General features: G+C 50.1%; 1 protein-coding gene across 1 annotated transcript in view; it reads left to right on the forward strand.

Moving 5' to 3' along the window:
* The window catches only part of LOC102937744 (dedicator of cytokinesis protein 2), a 326,706-nt gene that overhangs the window by 41,767 nt on the left and 271,885 nt on the right, over window positions 1-13,054 (forward strand). Inside the window, 2 exon segments of the mRNA XM_043545086.1 lie at window positions 10,499-10,578; window positions 12,168-12,293. Of these exon segments, the coding sequence (XP_043401021.1) occupies window positions 10,499-10,578; window positions 12,168-12,293 (206 nt within the window).

Raw genomic sequence — 13,054 nt, forward strand, 5'->3', positions numbered from 1 at the left:
CTTAAGTGCAGGACTCTGCACTTGTCCTTGTTGAACCTCAGATTTCTTTTGGCCCAATCCTCTAATTTGTCTAGGTCCCTCTGTATCCTATCCCTACCCCACAGCGTATCTACCTCTCCTCCCAGTTTAGTGTCATCTGCAAACTTGCTGAGGGTGCAATCCACGCCATCCTCCAGATCATTAATGAAGATATGGGGGGAGGGATAGCTCAGTGGTTTGAGCATTGGCCTGCTAAACCCAGGGTTGTGAGTTCAATCCTTGAGGGGGCCATTTAGGGATCTGGGGCAAAAATTGGGGATTGGTCCTGCTTTGAGCAGGCCGTTGGACTAGACGACCTCCTGAGGTCCCTTCCAACCCTGATATTCTATGACTCTATATTGAACAAAACCGGCCCTAGGACCGACCCTTGGGGCACTCCACTTGATACCGGCTGCCAACTAGACATGGAGCCATTGATCACTACCCGTTGAGCCCGACGATCTAGACAGCTTTCTATCCACCTTATAGTCCATTCATCCAGCCCATACTTCTTTAACTTGCTGGCAAGAATACTGTGGGAGACCGTGTCAAAAGCTTTGCTAAAGTCAAGGAACAACACGTCCACTGCTTTCCCCTCATCCACAGAGCCAGTTATCTCGTCATAGAAGGCAATTAGATTAGTCAGGCATGACTTGCCCTTGGTGAATCCATGCTGACTGTTCCTGATCACTTTTCTGTCCTCTAAATGCTTCAGAATTGATTCCTTGAGGACCTGCTCCATGATTTTTCCAGGGACTGAGGTGAGGCTGACTGGCCTGTAGTTCCCAGGATCCTCCTTCTTCCCTTTTTTAAAGATGGGCACTACATTAGCCTTTTTCCAGTCGTCCGGGACCTCCCCCGATCGCCATGAGTTTTCAAAGATAATGGCCAATGGCTCTGCAATCGCATCCGCCAACTCCTTTAGCACTCTCGGATGCAGCACATCCGGCCCCATGGACTTGTGCTCGTCCAGCTTTTTTTAAATAGTCCCGAACCACTTCTTTCTCCACAGAGGGCTGGTCACCTCCTCCCCATGCTGTGCTGCCCAGTGCAGTAGTCTGGGAGCTGACCTTGTTCGTGAAGACAGAGGCAAAAAAAGCATTGAGTACATTAGCTTTTTCTACATCCTCTGTCACTAGGTTGCCTCCCTCATTCAGTAAGGGGCCACACTTCCCTTGACTTTCTTCTTGTTGCTAACATACCTGAAGAAACCCTTCTTGTTACTCTGAACATCTCTTGCTAGCTGCAACTCCAGGTGTGATTTGGCCCTCCTGATTTCACTCCTGCATGCTTGAGCAATATTTTTATACTCTGCCCTGGTCATTTGTCCAAGCTTCCACTTCTTGTAAGCTTCTTTTTTGTGTTTAAGATCAACAAGGATTTCACTGTTAAGCTGGTCGCCTGCCATATTTACTGTTCTTTCTACACATCGGGATGGTTTGTCTCTGTTACCTCAATAAGGATTCTTTAAAATACAGCCAGCTCTCCTGGACTCCTTTCCCCCTCATGTTATTCTGCCAGGGGATCCTGCCCATCAGTTCCCTGAGGGAGTCAAAGTCTGCTTTTCTGAAGTCCAGGGTCCATATTCTGCTGCTCTCCTTTCTTCCCTATGTCAGGATCCTGAACTCGACCATCTCATGGTCACTGCCTCCCAGGTTCCTATCCACTTTTGCTTCCCCTACTAATTCTTCCCGGTTTGTGAGCAGGAGGTCAAGAAGAGCTCTGCCCCTAGTTGGTTCCTCCAGCACTTGCACCAGGAAATTGCCCCCTACACTTTCCCAAAACTTCCTGGATTGTCTGTGCACCGCTGTATTGCTCTCCCAGCAGATATCAGGGTGATTGAAGTCTCCCATGAGAATCAGGGCCTGCGATCTAATAACTTCCGTTAGTTGCCCGAAGAAAGCCTCATCCACCTCATCCCCCTAGTCCGGTGGTCTATAGCAGACTCCCACCACGACATCACCCTTGTTGCTCATGCTTCTAAACTTAATCCAGAGACTCTCAGGTTTTTCAGCAGTTTCATACTTGAGCTCTGAGCAGTCATACTGCTCTCTTACATACAGTGCAACTCCCCCACCTTTTCTGCCCTGCCTGTCCTTCCTGAACAGTTTATAACCATCCATGACAGTACTCCAGTCATGTGAGTTATCCCACCAAGTCTCTGTTATTCCAATCATATCCTAATTCCTTGATTGTGCCAGGACTTCCAGTTCTCTCTGCTTGTTTCCCAGGCTTCTTGCATTTCTATATAGGCACTTGAGATAACTCGCTTATCGTCCCTCTTTCTCAGTATGAGGCAGGAGCCCTCCCCTCTTGCGCTCTCCTGCTCGTGCTTCCTCCCAGTATCCCACATCCCCACTTACCTTAGGGCTTTGGTCTCCTTCCCCCGGTGAATCTAGTTTAAAGTCCTCCTCACTAGGTTAGCCAGCCTGCTTGCAAAGATGCTCTTCCCTCTCTTTGTTAGGTGGAGCCCATCTCTGCCTAGCACTCCTCCTTCTTGGAACACCATCCCGTGGTCAAAGAATCCAAAGCCTTCTCTCCGACACCACCTGCGTAGCCATTTGTTGACTTCCACGATTCGACGGTCTCTACCCAGGCCTTTTCTTTCCACGGGGAGGATGGATAAAAACACCACTTGCGCCTCAAACTCCTTTATCCTTCTTCCCAGAGCCACGTAGTCTCAAGGTCATTCTTGGCAGTATCATTGGTGCCCACGTGGAGAAGCAGGAAGGGGTAGCGATTCAAGGGCTTGATGAGTCTCGGCAGTCTCTCCGTCACATCATGAATCCTAGCTCCTGGCAAGCAGCAGACTTCTTGGTTTTCCTGGTCGGGGCGGCATATAGATGACTCAGTCCCCCTGAGAAGAGAGTCCCCAACCACCACCACCCGCCTCCTTCTCTTGGGAGTGGTGGTCATGGAACTCCCATCCCTAGGACAGTGCATCTCATGCCTTGCAATCGGCAGAGTCTCCTTCTGTTCCCTTCCCTCATCTAGTCCACTCTCCACATTAGTACCTGTGGAGAGAACATGAAAACGGTTGCCTACCTGTATCTGCATTGCTGGTACATGTGTAAGCAGGGGAATAGTCCCGCTCTTGCGGGGAACTTTCCTGGCTTCTGCACTACCCCGGTGAAGTGGGCTAGCGAAAGGATCTGAGTCCTCGCTCCCACTTCCTTTACCCAGTGGCCTCCCTGCCCTTGAGGACTCCCCTTCCACTCTCCTGTCTGGCAGAGTCCTCGTAACCCCAACAAGGCTGGGCCCAGGATTTCTGCGGGGCTCGACCCCCAACCCTGCTGTGGTCACCTAGGACAGGGGCTAAGGTGTCCCCACTCCAGGGTACTCTCTCTGCACTGGGCACTTCTCTGACCCACTGACCATTACATACAAATTAAAGCAAATGCAAGTTATTTAATCAATAATTAATTTTAAAAAGAATAAGGAAAAATGGGAAAGGTTAAAGGAAACACATCACCCCGCTCTGTGGCAGGGAACATCACAAACGGCGTCTCTGAAATGTCAGGGCAGTTCACAGTCTGTTCCTTGTAAGTCCCAGGCCTTCTTCTCAGGCCCTGGCTGTGCTGCAGGGATGCTGTGGGTCGGACACTTGCTCTGGTGGTGGCCACACGCTCTCAGGCTCTAAGTGGTTGGACCCTTCTTCCCAGTGTCGCTCCGCCCTGTCGGGGTTACGATCCAAGCCTGGCCTGCAGAGCCCCTTGGCTGAGGCGTCTCCCTGTGCTGGGCCCGCTGCCCAGGGTCCCCCTCGCTCTCCCCAGCTGCTCACCCCACCCAGCTCCGGACTGCTCCAGCCCCAGCTACACCACTCTGTCTCAGCACTGCTGCTGCTCTGCCTCCAGCTCCCTGGGCTGCTTCTCTGGCCCCTCTGGCTCTGGTTGCTGCAGCTCTGCTCCCAGGACAGGTCTGCTCTGCAGGCTGCTTCTGTGACTCTGCTCCCAGCACTGACCTGCTTCCTGGGCTACTTTTCTGGCCCCTCCGGCTCTGGTTGCTGCAGCTCTGCTCCCAGGGCAAGTCTGCTTTCTCTGGGTGTGCCTCTGGCTTTGGGGCTGCAGCTCTGCTCCCAGGACAGGGTCTGCTCTCTCTGGGCTGCTTTTCTGGTCCCTCTGGATCTCGCCCAGCTCTGTTCCCCAGCTCAGCTCAGGCCCCTGCTTTCTCCTTAGCTCGGCCCCACTCTGTCTGACCCAGGCAAATCCAGCTCACACGGAGGACGGGACCTCCCTGGCCTCCTGACTCTCTGATTAGCCTGCTCGCCCTGTCATTCCGGCTGACCTGGAGCATTGGCCTCTCCCCATTGTTCCTGGTTGCTGTCAGTCTCAGGGTCCTGATTCCCCATCGACCCTTCCCCCTTTTTAGTACTGGGAGCTAGCCAACCAAAACACCTCCACTGAATGTTAGTAAGGGGGCAACAGTCCCCTTACACATGGACGCTCCCCTTTCTTCTTCTGGAGGTCACATGCTGCCAAATTTCTTCACCGTCCTTCTGTCCCCGCTATGCAGCCTGCTCTGAATCTTCAGAACGTTGTGTCCGTAGAAGCATATCCTGACGTCTGTCCAGGAAATCTTCAGTGTCTCTTATGCAACGCAGGGTTGATACCTGTTTCTCCAGACCTTGAACCTTCTCTTCCAATATGGAGACCAGCTTGCACTTTGTACAGACAAAGTCGCTTCTGTCCTGTGGAAGAAAGACAAACATGGCACAACCTGTGCAGGTCACAACAGCTGAACGCTCACCATCCATATTACCTTCCTTCTACGAGCTTCCTCAGGAGTTGTAGTAACTACTCAGAGAAGCCGGCAAGATGTAAGCCTCAGTGGGCTCTCCCCAGGCAAACTCCCTCTGTTAGTCTCTCTGCTGTTCGCCACTCAGCTGGCTGACTGGCTTTTTATAACAGTGAGGCCCACTCAAGGCTCACCTGGAACAAAGCACTCCCAATTCACACTTTTCAAACAATCAAGCAAGCACACGGTCAAACTGTCCCCACAACAGACACTCAGATACTCACCAACACAGCCCCCCTAATGCAGCCCTTAGCGTACCTCCTCTCAGACAGATCCCAGGCAAACTCCCTCTGTTAGCCTCTCTGCTGTTCGCCGCGGAGCTCAGGAGAGTGTTGAATTGAGGTGAAGCCAGTAAACTGGGGTGTGCTGCTTCCACAGAGGCAGCCGACAGGTGTAGAATCATAGAACCATAGGGCTAGAAGGGACCAAAGGGTCATCTAGTCTAACCCCTGGCGAGAAGCAGGATTTGTTGTGTCTGACAGGGGAGGCAGGTTTGTAGAAATTTTGGTGGTGCCCAGAACCCCCCACCCCCAACTCCCCATACACACCTGCCTAAGGGAGGGAGTTTGGGTGGGGGAGGGGGTCTGGGGTTCAGGCGATTGGGGTGCACGAGGGGGTGGGGATGCAGGCTCTGAGAGGGAGTTTGGGTGCAGAAGGGGTGAGAGGTCAGGCTCTGGGAGGGAGTTTGGGTGCAGGGGGTGTGAGGGGTCGGGCTCTGGGAGGGAGTTTGGTGGGGGACGGGGTCTGGGGTGCAGGCTCTGGGATGGAGTTTGGGTGCAGGCTCTGGGCTGGGGCAGGGGATTGGGCTGCAGGGTGCAGGCTCTGGAAGGGAATTTGGGTGCAGAAGGAGTGAAAGGTCAGGCTCTGGGAGGGAGTTTGGGTGGGGGAGGGGGTCTGGAGCGCAGGCTCTGGGAGGGAGTTTGGGTGCTGTGTGCAGGCTCTGGGCAGGCGGCGGGGGTGCAGGCTCTGGGGGAGTTTGGGGACAAAAGTAGGTGTAGGGGAGGGGTGGAAGTGCAAGAGGGAGTTGGGGGGTGCAGGGTGCAGGAGGGGGTGAGGGGTGCAGGCTCTCGAAGTGGATGTGGTGGGGGGTTAGATGCTTACCTGGGGCACCCCCTCCAGCAGCGCCGCCTAGGCAGGGCAGGCCGGGGGGGGGGGGGGGTCTCCTCAGGCTGCTGTCTCCAGGCACCGCCCCTGTAGCTTCCCATTGGCCGCAGGGGCATTTGGGGCGGGGGCAGCGCGCAGCGGCACAACCCCCTCACACGGGCTGCAAGGACCTGTGGAGTGAGCGCACAGGAAGCCGCTCAGTCCCGCTGCGCTGCTGGGTGGCGGCGGGTTTTAAATCGCTCAGGGGCGGCAAGTGGGGCCAGGAGAAGTGCGGGGGGAGGTGGGAAACTTAGAATCATAGAATATCAGGGTTGGAAGGGACCTCTGGAGGTTATCTAGTCCAACCCCCTGCCCAGAGCAGGACCAATCCCCAACTAAATCATCCCAGCCAGGGCTTTGTCAAGCCTGACCTTAAAAACTTCTAAGGAAGGGGATTCCACCACCTCCCTAGGTAACGCATTCCAGTGTTTCACCACCCTCCTAGTGAAAAAGTTTTTCCTAATATCCAACCTAAATCTCCCCCACTGCAACTTGAGACCATTACTCCTTGTCCTGTCATCTGCTATCACTGAGAATAGTCTAGATCCATCCTCTTTGGATCCACCTTTCAGGTAGTTGAAAGCAGCTATCAAATCCCCCCTCATTCTTCTCTTCCGTAGACTAAACATCCCCAGTTCCCTCAGCCTCTCCTCATAAGTCATGTGTTCCAGACCCCTAATCATTTCTGTTGCCCTTCGCTGGACTCTCTCCAATTTCTCCACATCCTTCTTGTAGTGTGGGGCCCAAAACTGGACACAGTACTCCAGATGAGGCTTCACCAATGTCGAATAGAGGGGAACGATCACGTCCCTTGATCTGCTGGCAATGCCCCTACTTATACACCCCAAAATGCCATTGGCCTTCTTGGCAACAAGGGCACACTGTTGACTCAAGGGCACACTGTTGACTCTGCTGGAGCCGGGCCTCTGGGACAGGAATATTCCTGGTGCCCGGGCACCACGGGCCCATAGAACTTGCCACCCATGGAGTCTGACCCATCCCAGACAGATGGCTCTCCAGCCTCCTTTTGAAAGCCTCCAGTGCAGGAGATTCCACGACTTCCCTAGGCGTCTGTTCCACTGTCCTACTGTTCTTGCAGTTAGGAAGTTTTTCCTGAGATTTAATATAAATCTGCTGTGCTGGAGTTTGAACCCGTCGCCTCTTGTCCTGCCCTCTCTGGCAAAAGAGAACAACTTTTCTCCATCTTTTTTTGGCAGGCTTTCAAGTATTTGAAGACTGTTATCATGTCCCCCCTTAATCTCCTCTTTTTCAAACTAAAATATCCAGTTCCTTCAGCCTTTGCTCATACGACTTCAATTCCATCCCTTTGATTGTTTTTGTTGCTTGATTCTGGATCCTTTCCAGTTTCTCTTCAGCCGTTCTATACCGCAGTGACCAAAATTGGGCACAGTACTCCAGCTGAGGCCTAACCAGCGCTGAGTGGAGTGGAACTATCATCTCCCGTGACTTGCATGCTATATCTCTGGAAATGCAACCCAAAATTGCATTTGCTTTTTTTGCAACAGCGTCACATACATTGCAGGTGTCCAGAAGATAAGGATCGGGGCATTTGAGTATAACAAGGCCGGGTGTATAAATTGCTAGCTGGCAGAAGGAAAGTGTGAAGCTTGAGCTAGCTTGGAGTGGAGTGCTTGTGGTGCCTGCAGCTGATAGCTTTGGGAGAACTTGCCCTGGTTGCCACAGACAAGACTCCCTCATGCCATAAGCAATTCACCCCAGACACCTTGGTTAACCCTAAAAAGTGTCACACACTGTTTTTAACTTTTATCAGCCTTTGTATATAGTTGATAAAGTAGTTTGCATAGTAGTTAGTATTTAGATAGTGATTTTTTTTAATGATGTTTCTTTTTTTTTCTTTGTTTTTGTGAGAGATCTTATTCTGTCTCCTGGGTAGTATTTCAGTACCAAATTGTTTGTTTTCTCAGCACATATGCTAAAAAATCACCAGGGTTTAAACACTACCCATCATGTCAGGCTGATGTTTTTAAATGGACATAGGTGGTATTTAGTTTGTTTGGGAGAAGGACACATCCTGCTGAGGTGCTCCATATATAGGTCCTTCACAAGAAGAACCAAGGAAAAATAGAGATTAGGTTCTGAATTACCTGATGGAAAAATCCATGCATCCATACTTGGATTGTGGTTGTTTTAGTACCAAACACCCGTATTATGAGTCGTACAGGAGTGCCCCGGCAGCCTCTTTATCTCCAGTAGCTATGCTGATACCAAAGACTTGACCTGAGTGTGGAATATATCCCCACAAACTACAGAAATAGAAGAGAACACCAGGCACCCTCTCTAGGGCCATCTTCTAAATCCCCGAATGTCATTAAGAAAAAGCGCAACTCAAAGTCCAAGGGGGACATCTGTAGCATCCATTTAGTCCACTAACATGCAGCTCCAGTATCGGCCAAGAGTTTATCTTTATTTGACATTAAGCTGCCTACCTCAAAATGCTCCATACTGCCACCTTCTGCTTCGATATTGGTAACTTTGGTACCATCTACACCTGCACTGTGCAGCATCTGTGCTCCACTGGCAGGCCTGGTACTAATGACTCCTTTGACATCCTATCTGATGCCAGCCTTCTTGGTAACACTTTTTTGGTACCATCAACACCACATGCGTTGATAGACCACCTCCCTCCCAGACTCCCTAGTTCTCTCCTTGTATCTGGGTGGATGGCAGTCAGGAGAACCAGTACTCATTTCATTACCAGAGTTGCACCTGCTACTGATGAAAATATCTAACACTATGCCTCCAGATACTCTAACTGGCACAACTCCTCACAGAGGACACTAAGCTATGGAGAGAGGTAGATATGCTAGAGGGTAGGGATAGGGCCTATAATTACCCGGATCATTCCATTTACCCTTTTAAAATATTGGCATAACATTAGCTTTCTTCCAGTCTTCTGGAACTTCCCCAGTGTTCCAAAACTTATTGAAAATCAACATTAACAGTCCAATGAACTCCATGGCAGCCCTTTTAAGGCTCTTGAATGCAACCTATCTGGATCTGCTGATTTTAAAAATGTCTAACTTTAATAGCTGTTGTTTAACGTCCTCCCAAGATAAAGTGTTTCATATGATATGATTACATCATTGATAACATTTGCTAGGAGAGTTAGAGAGCTGCAGGCTCTTTTGATGGGTCCCCCATATATAGTTTTCTATAAGGACAAAGTTTCCTTGCAACCATGTCCAAAATTTCTGTCCACAGTGGTATCAGAATTCCATCTGAATCAGAATTCCATCAACGAATCTTCTTTCCCAAGCCACACACACATCCATAAGGATGATGGGAGGCTTCATACTTTGGATGTCTGCATGGCCCTATCATTTACCTTGACAGGACTAAACTTTTTAGATCCTCTCCCATAGGCTGAGAGGATGAAGAGGAGAGCAGATACTGCCCAGAGGATATCTAACTAGATTTCTTTATGCATATGGATTTGTTACAGCTTTGCAAACGTCACTCCAGAAAGAGGTACTGCTTATTCTACATGAGCCCAGCCACTTCAGTGGCCTTCCTCAGTAATATCCCTATTATGGCCATTTGCAGAATGGCAATGTGGTCCTCTGGTCACATGATCACACAGCACTATGCAATTCTGGAAGCATCCAGAGCAGATGCCAACTTTGGAAAGTCTGGTTTCCGAGTAGCAGCCATGTTAGTCAGTATTCGCAAAAAGAAAAGGAGTACTTGTGGCACCTTAGAGACTGTTCTTCAGTCCATGTTTAAGTGACTTCCAAGTTTCCATTACCACTGGACTACTGCTTGAGAACCACCTAGAGTAAAATACAGATGTGCACAAGCATTCGAAGAAGAAACAGTTACTTACTTGCACAGTAACTTGTTCTTTGAGATGTGTTGTACACATATGTATTCCATGATCCTCGCTCCATCCCCACTACTTGGGAGTCTAACACAGCGCTTCTCAAACTTTTGTACTGGTGACCCCTTTACATAACAATCCTCTGCATGCGACCCCCCCCTTATAAATTAAAAACATTTTTTTATATATTTAACACCATTATAAATGCTGGAGGCAAAGCGGGGTTTGGTGTGGAGGCTGACAGCTCGCGACCCCCTCATGTAATAACCTCATGACTGCCTAAGGGGTCCCGACCCCCAGTCTGAGAACCCCTGGTCTAATGTCAGCTGGATTCTGGTATGAAGGAACTGAGAGGGGTCCAGGGTGACTCTGCTCTTCATGCCCACTGTTGGAGGCATGAGAACATGCTGTGTGCATGTGCCATCAGAATGGGTGCTGACCAGATATCTCTGGCTCAAGTGCACTGGGTGCACATAACGCTGCTGTGGAAGATATATGTGCACAACGTATCTCACAGAATCACACTTACTGTACAAGTAAACAAAGTAACCATTTCTGCACTCGCATGCTCCTGTTCCCAGATCCCTTTCTGCAGAGCGGGGAAGCAGGGGAATTCCCCACAGTCCCCCTCCCTAGCTGGACGGAGCTGAGCCCCACTCCCTACGTGCTCTTGTTGTGTTTCAGGGTAGCTGCTGAGAATGATTTCCTTCACAACATGATAAAGAAAGCGGTGGAGGGGAAGGAAATCAACCACAAAGGACAAGGTAAGGGCCTTACGCCTCCTCCTCCCATAGCTGGGTGGCCTATATATCTTATCAGGGTTTTATCCTGCTGCCCATCACCATACTATCTGAACACCTTCCACTTAAATCGGTTGCAACAGTGAAGTGCCCAGTGCAATGAATGGAGTCTCTGGCACATCTCCTTTAACAGAGTAAAAAAAAATTTTTTTTTTTTAAAAGAGGTCTTTGAGAAAGCTGTTCAGTGGTGTAAGAATAGTGCAAGACTGCTCATGGGCCCACGAGGTTATGGGGGCCTAACCAGATAGAGCAATGCTCTGGCACTTCACCTGGCACATGGGGTTGCAATGCCACTCACTCAAATTTGACCCCACCACCGCTCCATTGGACAGAGGTGCAGCTGGGCCAAATGATGGAGGGGTGGTTGGGCTAAATTTGAGTGAATGGTGTTGCATCTTGGTGTCACAGCACCACTCAGGTTTGCCTCAACCGCACCTTCGTTATGACGGAGGAGAGGCTGGGCCAAACCTGAGTGGTGCTGAGACCCCATGTGCCCGGTTGCAATGCCGCTCGTCATTCAGATTCAACCTGTGTTGTGTGAGTGCAGTGCAGATGATATAAGCAAGGGGAGTCACTGGGAGCTTGGATTGGGAGGAGACATCCTAGCCCAGGATAGGAGTGGGGCATCAGGGACAGGGTGGGGGAGGAGAGGGGCCAGCAAGAAGTTCATGGAGGCAGTGGGTAAAGGATTGGAGATGGGGTAAGTGGGGTAGGTTGGGGGCTGTGATGATGTGGGTAAGCAAAATTGTAGATTTTGGAATTGGGGAGAGGAGCCCTACCCTATTCCTGCATCAGGGCCCTCTGGGGCTTTGTTATACCACTGAAGCCTGTCCACTGTACATGACTCTCAGACTTCATACACAAAGGCTTTGCAACATTTCCTAAATGGTCAGACTAATGATGCATCTGATCTTCTGTGGAATAGTGTTCAATAGCTGGATCCCTTTGGCAGAAAATGCTTTGTCCCCAGTTCTCACATACTTTGTCCTGGCTTTGTGATCTGCATTGTCTGACTGGGAAGGACTTGAGCACAGACTTGACGTGCTCACAGCAGACTGAGTGTGGAGAAGGTGGATAGTCAAATTCTGCACAAGATAGAACCTGCGTATCATTGTCACATTCAGCTTCTGATTACAGTAAACCAGCCTGGCGGAGACAAATGCATGGATCACTGTTGCAAAGTCCTTGTCTGGGAGGAAGGGGCGAAGTTTCCTAATGAGCTGGAGGGAGAGAAGGCATTTTTGGAAATTGGTGCTACCAGGTCATCCAAGTTTAGTGAAGAGCCTAACAGGACCCCGAAACTTCACACCACTTGATAAGTGGGAGCTACACGCCTTCGATGGAGACAACTTTTCTCAGTTTAACACCATGGAAGCCACTTGCTATTCAGGGCCCCATGTTAGAATGTCCTAGGACTGTGAAATGGACCTGTCTATGCAGAGATGGGGATAGACATCTACACTGGGGTGTGGGCTGAGCATTTGGTTGAGCTACCCACTGGACTCTATTTGGTCAAAGTACAGTCACATCCCTTTTCTCTCCTTCCTTTCCAGGGTTCTGGGTGTCTCTGAAAATGCTGTGGGGAGACCTGAATCAGGTGCGGAAAGATCATCCTCACTTGGTGGACCGCAGCACAGTTGTGGTCCGCAAGTTAGGCTTCCCAGAAATTATCATGCCAGGTGAGTGAAGAAGGCACCTCAGGCTAAGGTTAGTAAGTTTATCCTGATTCATCCTCAGCTACTGTCTCCCAAAGTCCTTGTGGCATTGGTCATTAATCCATGCTCCAGCTTTTAAGCAGTATCTTGGAGGAACCTTTTTAGTGTGCCAGCCCCTCAAGGGGACCCACTCTTCCTTAATGATAGGCCACACAGCCTCACCCACTCCAAGACTGAGCCTCTGGCTTGCAGCACTCCTGCTTCTCACTGCTCAGCAAGTCCAGCTGAGATAGACTCCTGGCCACTCTTCAGAGATGCATGCACCCCAGCAAGCATTTGTAGGGACACTCAAACAGCATTTTCAAAACAGAGTAGGATTTATTAGTCAAGTGGACACAGTCCTTAAGTTAGCACAGAGACATAAAGGTTAAAGCATCATGCAGTCTGGTCAAGCCACAATTCACCAGCCAAGCTGTAGTGAACTCCATATTCAGCCTCTGTCTCTCTCTCTCTGATCTTCTTAGTGGGTCCCAGTAGAGAGCAGCAAGCTTCTTCCAGAGCCACACTTTATTCGCTGTTGATCACCTCTCAGTCCTTAAAAAGAAAAGGAGTACTTGTGGCACCTTAGAGACTAACCAATTTATTTGAGCATAAGCTTTCGTGAGCTAGAGCTCACTTCATCGGATGCATACTGTGGAAAATGTAGAAGATCTTTTTATATACACACAAAGCATGAAAAAATACCTCCTTCCACCCCACTCTCCTGCTGGTAATAGCTTATCTGA

Source organism: Chelonia mydas, chromosome 4 (genome assembly GCF_015237465.2).
Source record: "Chelonia mydas isolate rCheMyd1 chromosome 4, rCheMyd1.pri.v2, whole genome shotgun sequence".
Classification (NCBI taxonomy): Eukaryota; Metazoa; Chordata; order Testudines; family Cheloniidae; genus Chelonia; species Chelonia mydas.